Source organism: Ursus maritimus, unplaced genomic scaffold (assembly GCF_017311325.1).
Source record: "Ursus maritimus isolate PB19 unplaced genomic scaffold, ASM1731132v1 scaffold_3, whole genome shotgun sequence".
Taxonomy (NCBI): Eukaryota; Metazoa; Chordata; class Mammalia; order Carnivora; family Ursidae; genus Ursus; species Ursus maritimus.
In genome coordinates, this window is record NW_024425563.1 from 52,297,134 (window position 1) to 52,314,228 (window position 17,095).

At 41.4% G+C, this 17,095-nt stretch overlaps 1 protein-coding gene across 1 annotated transcript in view; it reads right to left on the minus strand.

Annotated features, from left to right (window-relative positions):
- The window catches only part of DNAH11 (dynein axonemal heavy chain 11), a 312,391-nt gene that overhangs the window by 107,923 nt on the left and 187,373 nt on the right, over positions 1-17,095 (minus strand). Inside the window, exons 55-56 of the mRNA XM_040644201.1 lie at positions 10,893-11,054; positions 2,933-3,166 (exon numbers count right to left, since the gene is read on the minus strand). Coding sequence (XP_040500135.1) covers positions 2,933-3,166; positions 10,893-11,054 — 396 coding nt within the window. The remainder of the gene's footprint in view (positions 1-2,932; positions 3,167-10,892; positions 11,055-17,095) is intronic.

Consider the following 17,095-nt stretch of genomic DNA (forward strand, 5'->3'; position numbering starts at 1 on the left):
ACTTATGCTGACTCAACTGCTCCAGGCTCTTCAGGGCTTTCCTCTTGAGGAACAACATCTCACTACCGGAGCTGAGGACTCTTGTAACCCCCACACTTCAACACAGTTGACTTGCACTCTGCCTAAATGACACAATTACTACTATTACTGCTACCTGTATGGGTGACTACAGTTTAAGCGAAGATGGATTCTTTTAGCCTCCCTGTGAACTCAGGGTAATAATGCACAGTGCCGTTTGCTTGTCTGTTCTTTTCAGCCATGTGAAACTACTCATATATTAGACGATAATCAAAAGAATCATCTAAGAGACTATGAGGAAATGGTAATTTTGAGCCCTGATTTCAGTTTCTAAGGAAGCTGTTAGATCTGAAGTATCTAGTGACTCAAGCTCTGGAAGCAAAGCCTTATTATCTATGAAGAAAGGTCACGAGGCTATCTATGATGACCTAAGCTGACATCTAGAGAGGGGATATGTGGATCTAACAGGAATTTCTGGCTTTACTGCAGTGAATAAACAAGACTGAGGTTTAGAGACATATTTCAAGTGGCATGGAGAGTCCCCTCTGGGCAAAGACTGACGGCAGCTGTTCAGAGGACGCGCGCTCCAATAGGAAGGCATTGTGTTCCACACGCAGGCTCATCTTACGCTGTAAGGCTTCCCAATTGCCCACATAAGAAATTATGCTTCCTTTCCAGAAACAATAGGAAGTTTTAAAACTCCTAGGGAGATATTAAATATTCCAATCACGGGGCACCTGGGTGGCTCAGTCGTTAAGCATCTGCCTTCGGCTCAGGGCGTGATCCCGGAGTCCTGGGATCGAGTCCTACAATCAGGCTCCTCCGCTATGAGCCTGCTTCTTCCTCTCCCACTCCCCCTGCTTGTGTTCCCTCTCTCGCTGGCTGTCTCTATCTCTGTCAAATAAATAAAATCTTTAAAAAAGATATTCCAATCACAATCTGATATTAAGAGCATTCCATGCAAATACCTAATGAAAAGAAATCATCAGTAGTCCTTCAATTAAGACTTCACATAGCTTCTTCTTAGACTTTCTGCCTCTTATTTCTAACTAAGGGGAAACAAGGAGACCCAAGCAGCCCTGAACTTGGCAGACATCATGAATAGCCAGTTCCTTTCTTTCTTCCTCTCCATCACCTCTTTTTTTCCCCCTGCCTGAGAGGCTGCCACCATGGGTGAGAGGCTGCCACCATGGGTGCTACTCTGTTTTTACACTCTTAGCTCTGTTATTTGGGAAGGGACCTCTAAGTGTGGCACAGACCATTTTTTTTCCTTGCCAAGAGCTGCCCCACCAGCATGACAGTTCAGTTTAGTCAAAGCTATCATTTCCTGCAGCAAAGTCAACAGGTCCAGTTGGGGACATTACTCAAAGGGACATTAATGGTCTGGGACACAGATCTCTTGCACTCAATGTCTTCTAGCTCAACAGGACTCCTAAGAAAGTCTTCACTAGGAAAAAGAGTCTTGATTTAAGTGAGATGGAAGTGGAGAGATCGGTAGAGAGAAGAAATAGGAAAGAGAAAGAAGGCAGAGAGTCAAAAGAGTAAGGTAACAAGTACACAAAAAGAGTAAAAAAAAAATACATTTTTTTTTGAAAGAAAACGGAAAGATGCACAAATACAGATACATTCTTTGGGGGCTTCCCAACAACTATTCTTCGCATCACTAGATTCTGGGAACTGTGCTGGAAACCTCCTCGCTCTGGTTCCTCTTTCCCGATCGTGGTCCATCTGGTCACTATCCAGCACAGGTGAGTGGTTCACCAAGAGCCATTCCAGTTTTCGAAATGAAGGGCACAGGAGGCAGGAGATGCTTTGGCCTAAAGTGGACAGGCCTTCAGAGTGAAAGGCACCAGCGTGTTCCCCCACGCAGGTTGTAGCTTATTTCTAGCGTGGGCACAGACGGGCCACACGGCACGTTTGGGGAGAAAACCGGCCCAACCTCTTGAAACGCAGAGGACTACGATGACCTAATGACAATCCTATGAAGAAGCCCACTGGAATTCCTGGCCTTGAAGGGACCAGCAGGGAGAGTTTTTCTCTCTCCAACCCTAGAGCCCAGATGGCTCAGAGCAAGCCAAGCCAGTCTCCAAAGTCTCCGTATTTTCTTATTCTCATTTTTTTTCTCCCCTGGCCACAGAGAGGCAGCATGGGGCTATGCACAATAGCTTTAGAGTAATACAAATCTGGGTTCGAACTCCAACCTCACAGGTTCTGTGGCCTTTAACTCTCAAAGCTTCATCTACGATATTACAGTAGCAACACCTACGTCATAAACATGTTTAGTTCTTACCATTGAAATGAGGTGACAGACGTAGACAGCCACACAAGGTTAACATCAGGAGTGTGCGAATTCTCTCCCGACTTACTACTGGAGGTTAAGAGTACTGTCCTTCAAGGTAGCAGAGGCCTTATGACCGAGGATGAAGACTACACTGGACACTTTGTTTGAAGAGATGATGGCCAAAAGGAGAGGAGACACCCAGGTGGGAGAAAATGGCTACACTTAAGGACTTCAAGCAGAGCAAACTGTATCATGTCATCAGACAGGAAATAATGCTCTCACTGGGGGGTTGAGAATCTGAGACCAAAAGGGATCCTACTTCCACTACGGTGTGACAAAATTCCTAACAATAAATGCAGGGCACCAAAACAGGCGGCTGTAAGATGGGAGTGAGCTATACACTGAGTCAGGCCAACAAGTGAAGGGCTCTATCCAAACCAGCATGAGAGAGTAACTGGCCGATCCCTTTCCAGACTTACGAAAGCATGAAGAGTGTTGTGGTGTCATTGAACTGCACATGTTAGCATTCAGTATCTCATACAAATGGATTGAAATACTGCCTCTCAAGTAACTACATATTTTTTAATTTTAAGAGCATACATTCTACTCAGTAATAACACATCCCGATCATACCTGAGAGGCTGTGGTTTTTAGCTTTTGGATGCCATTCACCAAGTGCTCTTTCTTCTGGGATACCTCTTTTCGCTTCTTCTTCAACAGATTCTTAAACAGTGATATTTGTTCTAGAAAACTCTTTGGGGTGGTATAGTTGCGTCTTCTCTCATTCTGGTAATACCTGGTACTCATTTCATTCACGCTAGTGTGAACGTGGGCCATGAAGAGGCTAATAGAATCTTTGTCCAATGGCTGAAAATATAAACACTGTAATTCATATGCAGTTCTCTCAAGTTAAAACAAAAATGTAATTTAAAATAAGAACAATCAGCAAAATTATGCGGTACTTTTTTTTTTTGTTGTTGTTCTCTAAAAGCCAGAGCAAATTACAGGAAGATCTGGGAAGACTTATTTATTAGTCTTTAAGAGATAGCCACAGGATTAGAGAGATAACAATAAAGCATTCAGCTTTGCCAAGTAGGGCAAAGGATTTTTATGCGCTCCACATACCAAACCCAAAAGCCGACATATAACACAAACGCGGCTTTTCACAACTTGATTTTTATCTATCAAGTGTGTGAAAGAAAAAAATGGAGAAATTGAGACACAGAACTCTGACAAGTATTTTTGGTATCGCTTTCAAACTAAAACGTAGTGGGGACACACACACACACACACACACACACAGCTGAAACTGAGAAATTGTTTTGTAAGAACCCATGTGGAAACAAACAGGATGGTAAGGTATAAAAGTCACTGCTTCTGGGAGAAAAATACCATTTCTATTCTCATTTGGGAAAAAAAAAAAAAACACAAAAATTGAGTAACTTCCCTTAGAAGATTTACTAGAGAATTCCCCGCTATACCATTCTTTCTTTTTTGTCCTCTATGACTTCTGAAGTAGTTAACTTTTTAATTTGTGGAGTCACATCTCCCTCATTTTAATGATTATTTATTGCATTCTGCACAAGATGAACCAGGTTCAATTAATCAAGGGAAGCCTAAAAATCAATTAATATGAATTAAATGAGCTACACCAACTCTTAGGAAAGTCACACATAATTTACCAAAGTGTTGTCAATAACGCTCAGACATCTTTGGGAAAATTGCACACAAGTGGCTGGTGATGCAGTTGAACATTTCAAACCTGCACCATTAATATTACAACCAGGCTGCGAGAAGAGACAGGCCAATTCTTGTTGGTGAAAAACAACTGCTCCTGAGCAACGTCTAAGCACTTAGCTTTCCAACCTCATGAAAAATCCGTGAGTGGGTTTCCAATATGTATATATAGGGTTGTCCTGCATACCAAAAATCCACCTCGCTAGTAACTAAACTAATGTTTTTAAAGCCAAAGTTAAATACAGAATGATGCAAATCCTGCAGTCTTTCTTCTCTAGATCTGAGATATGCGTATGTTACCCAACGGTGGAGTCAGATCTAAACTTCTAAGGAAGTTCTACAACTTCATATAAATGAGATCCCCCGAGGGATTCTTTAAAGAGCTTCCCTGCAACATAAACATGGATAGAAATTCATTCCTGTCCTATCTTGTTTTAATGAACTAAAAGCGAGCACACGTCTTTCTACAATATAAACACATCCCCGGCCAAGAACGACCTCCTCGCGTGGGGTGGGGGTCGGTGGGGGGAGGACCTGGCCTCTGCCCAACCATGATCCTTATGAGGAGGCTCCTAGGCTGCCCTGAAAAGCTCCCTCCAACAACAGTTTCATTTGTAAATCCGGGATGGAAGAAGTGGTTTCCGGGAGAGCTGGAAGTGGCCCGAGACAACTTGTCTCAATGGGGCAAAATAACTATTGTTATCGGGCTTAACAAAATGGCACAGCATGGGAGACTTGCAGAGCCAGGGAGCAGCTGGTTGTAATTCACACTGTTTTTCAGAAAACTCTAATCGTTCCAGAACAGACCTCTTTGATGACTGGTCTTCCCTGCATTCTCAATTTGTCACTTTCTCTTATGATAAGGTCAGTAGTGACAGCACTTCCTGACATTAACAGCTGTGGCTTTTAAAAGGGTCATTGTAGAACTACTAATTGCAGTAATTTCATTAGCATAAATTATTTATTCTGCCATTCATTTATCTCCAGTTTTCTTTTTTTTTGGGGGGGGGTTGTGCGGGGAGGATATGGCTGCTGGTGCTGCTGGAGAGAAGGGAAGGCAAGGCTGTATTTTTCATTTTTAGAGATGCAAGCGGAGAACGCCATTCCTGCTACATTTGGCCGCCTAATGGAAACCAGTGCATCCGATTCTGTCGTCATTTAGCAGCCAATCATGGTGAAAGCAAAAACATAGAGCAGCAAAGTGCCAGTATCACAAGGTTATAAATCCAAGATTTCTCCACTAGGATGCCCCGGAAAACAATGTTGTATCCAGTGCACTACCAGATATACAGTGAACGACTTTCTTCCTCACATTTAGAAAGAGGTTTCATTTTTACCCTCTCGCTGGGCTCACTGTAAGTGCAAAGACAAGTCTGCTATCTGGGGTGACGGTTCTCAAGCGGTGGCAGCCGTCGCCTCACCAAGTCCCCCAGCCACCTGACTCTTAAAGCAACTTGCCAGTATGGCCCTGTTGTTGAAAACGAAGGACTGCAAAATTCAAATGAAAACCAATACCGGAGGCCAACACCAAATCAAATATCCTGTGTCATATAGGACTTTACACCTGCCCTCGACCAGCTGGTCTCAAGACTAGACTCATCTGTACTTTTATAAGCGGACTTTCAAGAGCACTGTATTCAAGGAAAGGGAGAAGGAGGGACAAAAGAGAATGGAGATGAAAGGAAAACTACTTTTTAGGTTTAACTTGGGATCGTGTGGTAACATGGGATATCCTATACCTAACAGTCTGCTTTGAAAGTTGTTCTCAGAAATTATTTCTATGTTTATTTTTTACAGCTTTTTTGAAGCTCAAGTGATATACAAAGAACTGCACGTATTTAATGTCTGTTATTTTATAGTAATTCCAAACTGCTGGGTTTCAAAATCTATTATTTGTATTTTTTTGCTCCTTTGGGGGTGTTCAGTAATAGACTAATTAGATACTGTGGTTGTAAAATTGGTTTATTAAAGAAAATGTAATGATACATAAAATGAGCAGTGCTGCATGGGAGCACTTCTCCTAAGTTCCTCAAAATGCTGATTCCCTCTAAGCAAAAATGATTCTGGAGGCCGCTGGGGATGCTGGGTTTGAATTCTGGGACATGGAGTAGATTCCCGGTTCTGCATAGTTGGACAAATGATTGCACTCCCTGCACTGCCTCCTGCCCACAGAATCCAAGGTTAGACTTTGGCACTCCTTTTAGTCTGTCTCGCCTCTTCTTTTCCTCGTATTCCTTTTTCAGAACAGTCAAACTATTCTGCAACACTCCACAGCAGGATTTAAGACTGTGGGTTCTGGCATCAAAGGGCTGAGGGGGCCCTTACCTGCTGGGTGATCTCGTGCCGTGGCCCCCAGGCCCTCACCTGGGAAGCCCAGGGATCCCTTCTTAGAAGGTTGGAGAGGAGAGGCGGTGGGCACCTCTGCTATCGGCGATGGTATCAGAGGACCAACGTTGGTCCCACGAAGAGGACTTGTCCCAGCAGAGGAGAGTGTTAATGCAGTGCCCAACGGTTTCCTAGATCACATACTGGTGCCGTGGTCTTGTTTTGTTTGTTTTTACTGTGCCTGGTGAATGCACTTTGTTAGGTTGCTTGTGTTTTTAAATTTTTGTCTCTAATTTTAGATGCTAATTTCCAAGGCTGAAGGCAAGATCAAATCCAGCATAAGCCAGCAATCTTCAAGAAGAGTTTCCAGTCACTGAAAAGGTAGCCTCACTGGTTCTCTGACACAACATTCAAACAAAGAAGCAATTGAGGGCTGCGAGGGCGAGGAGGTGAAAGGCAACCCAGCTATGCCTCCCAGAGCCAGGAGGACAAGGCCGATGTCATAGCTGGTTCTGGTGACTCCAGGAAAGCCACAAAGCTAGGATTTGGAGAGAGTGATGCCTCCGTTGGATTGACGTCGACTTTGGGCTTAACAGCAAGTCCAGGGCAGCTATAATAAGTGACCCTACTTTCAAGACAGAGGGGATTCCTGAAGTTCATCTAACTGTGAAAACTCTGGAAAGCGGCATTCTACCACTTTTTGCAATTCTGCTCTTAATTGGATTAATATGCACAGAGAAAGAAATGCAGGACGAACGGTGTAGTAGCGGGCATGCACGGGAGAGGCAGGCTGAAGAACAGGGAAGGGTGTTAACAACCACACACGCCTTTCCTCATCTGTCTAAATATAGGCTTAAGCCAGTTAGAGATGAAGGCAGATTCGGGATACATTTGATTGCATTTGCTTCTGTCCTGATCTTTTAAAATGACTTCAGTACTCCTCGGGAGGCGATTTTCCCCGAATCTGCAGAATTCCTACCATACAAGGCTTTCTACTTTTAAAATTCATATTGAACAATCCTCATTTGTAGTTCAGAGAAAAAACTGTGCTCAAAGTCAGTAAGAAAAACACTGCCAATATATCTATCACTAACAAAGTGTTTACTACGACTCATGCTGTCCCTATACCATTTTAAAAAGGAACCTAGAGAATCTTTAAAGAGATCAGTCTTTACCAACAGCAGAAAAGTAACTTTCCTCTTTGAGGGGATGTTTTTCATAACTGGATTGGCAAATGCTAGCAAAATATGCCATTCATCTGTTACCACACCTTGCGACAAGTTCTGGATTGAAGAGGTGGAGGCATGCGGAAATTGATGAATTTTACTGAAAAAGCTGATGATACTGAACTTACGGAATTATTCAGTTGTATCGCATCCAAAGGATAGAGAGTTTTAACTTGTCAGGTGGCCAGTATGCTCGGAAAGGGTGGGTCCTCCACCTGGCTCGGATCTCGAGGAGAATGGAGACACCTCCCAAAGCAAACCTCACTCCTCAGAGAGCTCACCTTTTCATTTCCATTCAGTAACTTCTGCTTTCCTCAGGCCCAGCCCTCCAGTGTGTCTATTATTCACAGTGAGTCAAAAACCAACAACACTACCTATCTTTTAACACCTGTTTCTCCTGCCTTTTCCCCTGCTTGTTCCTATCTGGGACCCAGGCATTTCTCGGGAAGGGCTCCTCCCAGTTACCTCCTCAAAGCAGGTACAATGCTGGTCCCGGGGATACCCAGGGCGCTTTTCCTTCTCCCCCTCCTCACACCACATGCCTCCATCTGCACTTCCAAACCTGAGGAGTGAGGAGTGTATGTTGACGCAAAGCCTTCACATAAATACCTGGTAATACTTAAGGGTCAGACTATTTCGGTCATCTGCCAGCTGTCACTTAGTTCAGTACCAGGTAGCAGAAAAGCAGCACAAACCTTTTCTTAAACGCAGGGAGCCCACACCCCTGGGTGCTAAGCGCGTCCTGCTAGAAGATGATATGTCAACACACACAAAACTGCTTGCCTTTCATGAATCCTTTCTCGGTGGCTGAAGGGGGTCACCTTGGATAACTACCCAACACTCAGCAAATAAGGTCAATAACTAAGAAGTGCCTAAATTATGCAGATCCCGTTCAGTCCTCACGATGACAATTCAAACTAAGAAAATGATCGAATTAGTGCCCATTCAAAAAATTTCAAAGCTATTTTTGACCTCGGCAGAAAACGCACCACGCATTTTTAGAAGAAGATAGACACGTTGCACTCTGAATGCTAATTACTGCTCGTGAGCAGCAAATTGGGAAGGTGGGCAAGTTAAATAAGCACACCGCACTGAAATGAAATCATCTGGCTGAGCTGTTTGCAGGCATCATTCGGCTCAACAGAAATGGTTCAGCACTTTGAAAATTCCTATTTGACAATCAGCAGCCTATAGGAGGCGTCGCGATACCACAAGACAGAGCTTAGCACCTGCCAGGAGGCCTGTGGACTTAAAATGATGCAAGTCCTGCCTCATCCAGCAGATGTCAATGGTCACTGACGAATCAAAGCTCCTTCAGCTTAACTGCTTTTCAAGTGGCACCTAACTTTGCAAGACGAAGTCTGCATCAGAGAAGCAAAGGCACGAAACTTAAAAAAGCACAGAGCCAAGCACGACGTGAAACCATGCTACCAGGTTTGGGTTCCTCCCATTTGAGAAATTAATATTAAGACATGAAGTGCACTGGTTTATAGCAAGCCTGTGTGCTCAAATGAACTGTATAAAACAGAATTATGAAAGATACATGCTGATTCTCTAATAAATTGGTATTTTGAACCCTTCTTATAATCATGAGCAGACAAAGCAAGGCCCTATATAATTCCAGTAATTCAGTGACCCTAGCAAGAGCTGGAGAGATGTGTGGTTTACCAACTGTCACTATCGTTTGTCATATTTAATGCATTTTCAGATTTTAAAGTGTAAGATATTTCCAGCAGACTTTATCTAATGCTAGTGTTAGTCTCCATTTAAATAGGGCTCCTTTGGCTCTGCAGGAAAACACAGTGAACGGTGAAAGCAGGGGCTCAGACAGTGTCTAACATTCCACTTACCCACTCATGAGAACAAATTTACATGGATTTCTCCAAACATAAGAAGTGCTATGCAGGGCCTCCTAACCAGGGGGAAAAGGTGAAAATCACTTAAGAAAATCCAATTATAATTCATATTATTCATTCTTTAGCCAGAAAACCAGTTGCCGTTATTGTTTTAAAGGTCCAGGTAAGTGCATTCAATGTTGAGTACAGAGACAGGCAAAAGAAAACGTTTCTGGATGTGGAAAAAACATCCAGAAACAGAAGAGCTCATTCTTTTTTTCCATTTCTTTACAGAAATGTTTTAAGTGTGTGAGAAAAGGAGAGGGGAAGTAGAAGTATTTGAACGTCATAAAGCTTTTATTATATACGTGCTTTAGATGCCATGAGACAGGTCAGCATCTAAGGAGATTAATGGACATTTCAGAAAAGACAAACCATAGGACAATAAAACTATCCATGAAAATAAGAAATAAGCCATAAAGCTAGTTGCATACCAAGAATTAGGTAAGTATGTAAACATGCACAGATTTCTAACCATCCGACCACCAAGAGATACAATATTCAACAAAATGTGAAAGGATTCTTTGGAGAAGTGACAGTTATGCTCTTGGGACCAAAGGAGGCCAGAGGGGATTGTCTCTGTTTACAAGAGACAATCTTTTACACTTTCAAATGGAAGCAGATACAGCCCCGATTCTATTTTTGGCTCCGAGAATCACTTTCCATGTCTGACCTACACTAGCCTTATCCCTCAGTAGACTCAGAAGACAAACCTCCCTGGGCAATGTTCACAACTACCGCCTTTCCAAGCTATCTAGTCATGGAGGTGCGAGATACCAATAAAACTTCATTTCTTTTTCCAAGGTGGGAAGTGTACTGGAAGTGCTTTTTTAAACCTCATGCAACCATTTTAAAATGTAATTGGCTCTGCAAATTTCATTATGGTCAAATGACAAATCCGATTTATAAAACGTGAACCCATAAAACAAAGTAGCAGATATATTACTTGACTTAGTGACTGCTGAACTCATGGGGTTGATTTTTCACCATCTATACTGTAATGAGAAAAATCACAATTAATTGCCTTACGCAGTTAAGATCAAGCATTGCATGACTATGGGTAGCACTTTTTTGTTTGCGGATTTAAAGGATTCATATTCAGCAAACCCTACTATGATTCAAGGAAGTAACGATCCTAGCTTTCTGGTGAGTCAGTCTACACAACAAGCTCGTGTGCTGTATGTGCTCATGTGTGCACAGACATCTCAACCTGGTCCAAAGAGATCAACCACCATATTCCATAGAATGTAAATAAACAAAGATGATCTTACCTCTAATAAAAGTGATTAACTTTTCTATAGGAGATGTATTTTGGAAGTTACATCTTTATTGAAGACTTTTGGTCAGAGTGAGTAAGTATGCGTGTGAGTGTGTGGGAGACAGAGAAATTCAGAGGCTGACACAGCATACCTCAATTCCCTTGGTTTCTTCAATGAACCTCCTGCTGACTGAGACCAGAGCCTCCTGCGGCCACGCACGAAACCAGTCAATAGCCGTGCAGTTAACTATGGCTGGGAACTTCCGAGCTCTTCCTCTCAGCGTGTGACCAACGGGAGAGAAACACAGAATGATCTGTGGAGACATGGGGGCAGGGCAGAAAGGGGAGGGTGATGAGTGAGCCAAGAATTACATTGCAATCCTAGACAATGAAAGCAAGGAGCGCAGCCACCCATGACATGAACCTGTCCTAAAGCACTACAGAGGAGAAAGCAACGTTAACTTCCTTGCTCACCAAAGGATAAACCTGCCCCAGGTGGCTGCCCCACGAACATTCAGAAACACTGCTGTGTACTCTCCTTAAAACTGTTCCCTCTCCTTTTAAACATTTTTGATCATCATTAATAGTGAGAAATGTATTCTTTTCTATTACACAAGGAACAGTCTAACAATTCTGTAATTCATCAGGTTCAGTAAAACTTTGTAATTTACTTAAGAACGATTTGTATCATATTGAATGTTTACTTTGTTTTCATTTAAAATAAATCCACTTGCATTCTTCACCTTTTTAAAGGAATAAAACATTCAGTTTAGACATGCTCCTGGTGAGAAAATTTTAAGTTTCTGGTTTAAGTCTGAAGTTCTGTGTATTTGATGATTTAAGAGTTAATTTACATCTGACTGTGTTTCCATACTCTCTGTAGTGACACAGGGATTCGAGCTGGCAGGAGTGTCTGAGCCTGGCTGTGGCAGGGTCCACAAGCTGAGTGAGGGGAGGAGGAAGGAGCGAGGTGGGTCAGAGTGTCCCTTCCGGGCATCTCTGAGTGTCACACGGCTCTCAGATGAGACACCCTATGTGAAGTGCTAGCACAAAGGAGGTGTGAAGGAAGGACTTCCTTTCACCCTCTCCCTTCTCTCCTAGGTTCCTGTGACTTGAGGGCACTGGGGGTAACAGTGATGCCAGCTGGGCTAAGGTCTGAGAACGCTGACCGTCCTGGTCTCCTCTTCTCTAGTAATGGCATGGACTTGTAGAACACAAGGCTTGGAACTCTCTCAACTCAGTCTCTAACCCTTTGAGATCAGGCAACCAATGGAATCATTTTTCAAAAGGTATGACATTTTTTCTAAGAACTTTTAAAAAATTCACATCCTAAAAATCTCCAGCATGTAGGAAGCCATATAGTATCTTATTTAACATGTGTCTTCGCTATGTTTATTTTACATGACTCTTCAAAAACTTGAGACAAATCCTACTATTTAAAATGTTTAACAATACATAAGCTGACCGATCATGTATTCATCATATGTGAGAGCCTAGTTACAAATTAAATAATTGCTCTAATAGTGCATGTACTGGGTTAATGAACTTCAGTTACAATGCAGAATTTTCACTTCCATCACAGGTCTTAGTTTTCTCCCACCAGCCTTCCTTTCTCCCTGTACTTAAATATTTCTTTCTGTCCTAGAAGTTCGATTTCCACACCCCATTTATCTTTCATTCCTGGCAATTTTAGAAGCTTCATTTATAAATAATTATAGCCAAGGCAAAGGAAAAAAAAAAGCATCCTTTGAGATCTTAAATATTTCCATCACTTCTCCACTTACTGCATTTCCCTTCTTGTTACTGGCACACTACCAGGTCCTAAGAAATTGTTAGAAAACAAAGTATTCCAACCATGTGTGTTTAAGCCTCAAGGAAAAATACTGTGAGTTAATATAATGATATGACTTCATTATTTATTGAAAGATAATACAGATTCTTCATTGAAAGAATTATTTTTCTTTTCTACAATTTTACAGCTTAAGACATATTTCCCTATGTTATTTATTATGGCTTAAATAAGGATCCTCATAATGCCAGCTACATTTTACATGGAGGGCGGTTGGCAGGACATCAATGATTCTCGAAGGATTATTAGATGCTGATTAGAAAAGCAAATTCTTGGACCCAATCTAGACCTAAGGAATCAGAAACCCTGGATGGGGCTTGGCAATCTGTTTTCAACAAGCCCTCCAGGTGACTCTGACACCTGCCGCTATAACCTTCTAGTTTAAAATTTTCTATGGGAATATTTAAATGAAACACTTAACATTTTCAGTGCTTCTGCAGTTGGTGAAACACTCATAGAATGTAAATCTCTTTCTATATAGAGAGTGAAAATGAAAAATTTAGAGGATATTAAATAAATTAGATAATCATGAATAAACTAAATTCTATCATCTAAAACAGACCTTGGGAACTAACTTACAGAAAGATGCTTGGTTATTAGTACTTCCTAAGAAAAAGGCCAGTATTACACCAAACTTGAGTTGCACAATTATTGACCCAATGCTTTACTCAGTATTTTCTAGTTTTGCCAGAAATCTAGCACAGAATTTCTCCTGCCATCCAGCTTTCCTTGATAGTGGTCCTATGTGAGATTTTTCTGAGAGCCCATGCTAATGTCTGGGAATTGGTGGTCATTCTGTTCTTTTCTAAAATGGTCTCCACATTTATTAATTATGAGCATGGAATGGAATGTCAACTCTGACTCCTGTTCACAGACGATGTGAGAACAGGTATGTTTCTTAATTGTACTGCACTGCCCTCATCTCCAAAAAAGGGAGAGATCACAGTCACCTCCCAGGGTTGCCAGGAAAACATACTGATATATATCAAAGCCCTCCTCACAGTTGTTGAAGCATGAAAAGTGCTCCATCATTCTATGCCGCATTCTTAAAGGAAAAAAAAGTTTCCACAACTTTACAGGTAAATAAACTCGAGTTGTTGCCTCAACGAATGTTACTGGGGGAAAAATCACCCTGGATAATTTTCCTATTATATTTCTCTTAGTTTCATGAGATTAACACAGCAGAGGATTTTTAAGTAATAAAAACACAAGAGATTTTAAAAGGATGTTAGGCCATCAGGGAAATTCAAATCAAAACCACAATGACGTACCACCTCACACCAGTCAGGATGGCAAAAATTAACAATGTAAGAAACAACAAATGTTGGCGAGGGTGTGGAGAAAGGGGAACCCTCTTACACTGCTGGTGGGAATGCAAGCTGGTGCAGCCACTCTGGAAAACAGTATGGAGGTTCCTCAAGAAGTTAAAAATAGCGCTACCCTACAACCCAGCAATTGCACTACTGGGTATTTATCCCAAAGATACAGATGCAGTGAAAAGAAGGGGCACCTGCACCCCAATGTTCATATCAGCAATGTCCACAATAGCCAAACCGTGGAAGGAGCCGAGATGCCCTTCAACAGATGAATGGATAAAGAAGATGTGGTTCATATATACAATGGGATATTACTTACCCATCAGAAAGGATGAATACCCACCATTTGCATTGACACAGATGGAACTGGAGGGGATTATGCTAAGTAAAATAACTCAGAGAAAGGCAATTATCACATGGTTTCACTCATATGTGGAACATAAAGAATAGCATGGAGGACATTAGGAGAAGGAAGGGAAAAATAAAGGGGGGGGGAATCAGAGAGGAAGATGAACCATGAGAGACTATGGAAAACAATCCGAGGGTTTTAGAGGGGAGGGGGTTGGAGGGATGGGTTAGCCCGGTGATGGGTATTAAGGAGGGCACGTGTGGCAATGAGCACTGGGTGTTACACACAAACAATGAAGCATGGAACATCAAAAACTAATGAAGTACTGTTTGGTGACTAACATAATTTAAAAAATAAAAACAAAAGGGGTATTAGGTCACCTATCATTTACTTTTCTAGTTTTACTGATGTATAACTGACAAAATTCTAAGCTATTTAAAGTGCACAATGTGACAATTTTATACACCTAGACATTGTAAAAGGATTCCCCCATTGAGTCAATTAACACATCCATCAACCCATATGTTTATTCTTTGTTGTCATTGTTCCTGAGAACATTTAAATTCTACTCTCCTAGTAAATTCCAGTTACACAATATGGTGCTTTCAACTGTAGTCACCACACTACACGTTAGGTTCTTAGGTCTTACTCGTCTTGTAACTGAAAATATATGCCCTTTTCCCAATCGCTGCCTATTTCCCCTACCTCCTGGCAATATTCCGCATGTAAGTGATACCATGTAGTAGTTCTCTTTCTCTGCCTGGCTAATTTCGCTTCATATAATGCCCTCGAGATTCATTCCATGCTGTTCCAAATAAAAGGATTTCCTTCTTTTTTAAGGCCAAAAATACTCCTTTCTATTTGTGTCCAGGTGTGTGTATGCACATGTGTGTATCTCACATATTCTTATTCCCTTTGTCCATTGACCTACGCTTACATTGTTTCTATACCTTGGCTGCTGTGAATAATGCTGTTATGAATATAGGAGTGCAGGCACCTCTTTTGTCTCCCTTAGCTGTATCACCAGAAGCGGGATCGCTGGATCATAGGGAACTACAATTATTAATTTCTTACGGAATCTCCCTGCTGTTTTCCAGAGTGCCTGTACCAGTTGACATTCCTGTCAACAGTGTACAGGGCTCCTTTTTCTCCACATACTCACAAGGATTTGTTATTTCTCATTTTTGATGATAGCCATTCTAATAGGTGTGAGGTGAAAAATACCAAAAGCATCTTTCACAGAGCTAGAACAAACAGTCCTAAAATTTATAGGGAACCACAAAAGACCGCAAATAGCCAAAGCAATCTTGAAAAAGAAAAGCAAAGCTGGAGGCATCACTATTCCAGACTTCAAGTTATATTACAAAGCTGTAATGATCAAAACAGTATGGTACTAAAAAAAAGTCACACAGATCAATGGAACAGAGTAGAAAATTCAGAAATGAATCCACAATTATATGGTCAGTTAATCTTTGACAAAACAGGAAAGAATATCCAATGGGAAAAAGACAGTCTCTTCCACAAACAGTGTTGGGAAAACTGGACAGCCACATGCAAAAGAGTGAAACCAGACCACTTTCTCACACCATACACAACAGTAAGTTCAAAACAGATTAAAAACCTAAATGTGAGACCTGAAACCATAAAAATCCTATAAGAAAACACAGGCAGTAACTTCTTTGACACTGGCTGTAGCAACTTCTTTCTAGATATGTCTCCTGAGGCAAGGGGAAGAAAAACAAAAATAAACTACTGGGACTTCATCAAAATAAAAAGCTTCTGCACAGCAAAGGAAACAACAAAACTAAAAAAAAAAAGGTGGGGGGGAGCAAGCTATGAATTGAGAGAAGATATCTTCAAATGATATATCCAATAAAGGGTTAGTATCCAAAATATATAAAGAACTGATAAAGCTCAGCACCCAAAAAAGAAATAATCCAATTAAAAATGGGCAGAAAACATGAACGGACATTTTCCCAAGGACATCCGAATGGCCAACAGACACATGAAAAGATACACAACATCACTCATCACCACGGAAATACAAATCAAAACTATAATGAGATACCACCTCACACCTGTCAGAATGGCTAAAACAAACTGACAGTTACCCAAGGGGAGGTGGGTGGGGGCATGGGTTAAATGGGTGATGGGGATTAAGACGCGCACTTGTTATGACAAGCACCAGGTGATGTATGGAAGCACTAAATCACTATATTGTACACTGGAAACTTATTACACTGGATGGTAACTGGGATTTAAATAAAAACTTCAAAAAACAGAAAACAATAAAAGCTATGAGGTATTATTGTGGTTTGATTTGCATCTCGCTGATGATGAGTGATGCTGAATACCTTTTCACATACCTGTTGGCTATTTGTATATTTTCTTTGAAAAAAAAATGAGTATTCACGTCTTTTGCCCATTTTTCAATTGGGTTACTTGGTTTTTTGCTATTGAGCTTTATGGAGTCCTTGAACATTCTGGATATTAACTCCCTACTGAATGTGTGGTTGGCAAATATCTTTTCCCATTCATTAGGTTGCCTTTTCATTTTGCTGATGGTTTCCTCCACTGAACAGAAGCTTTTTAGCTGGATACAGTCCTACTTGTTTATTATTGGTTTTGTTGCCTTTGCTTTTGGGGTCAAATCCAAAAAATCATCACCAACACCTCCTGTGAAGGAGCTTACCCTCTATGTTTTCTTCTTGGAGTTAGAGATTGTCTTACATTCAAGTCTTCAATCCATTTGGGTTGATTTTTGTTATGGTTTAAGACAGGGGTCCAGTTTCATTCTTTTGCATGTGGCCAGCCAATTTTCCCAACACCATTTACTCAAAA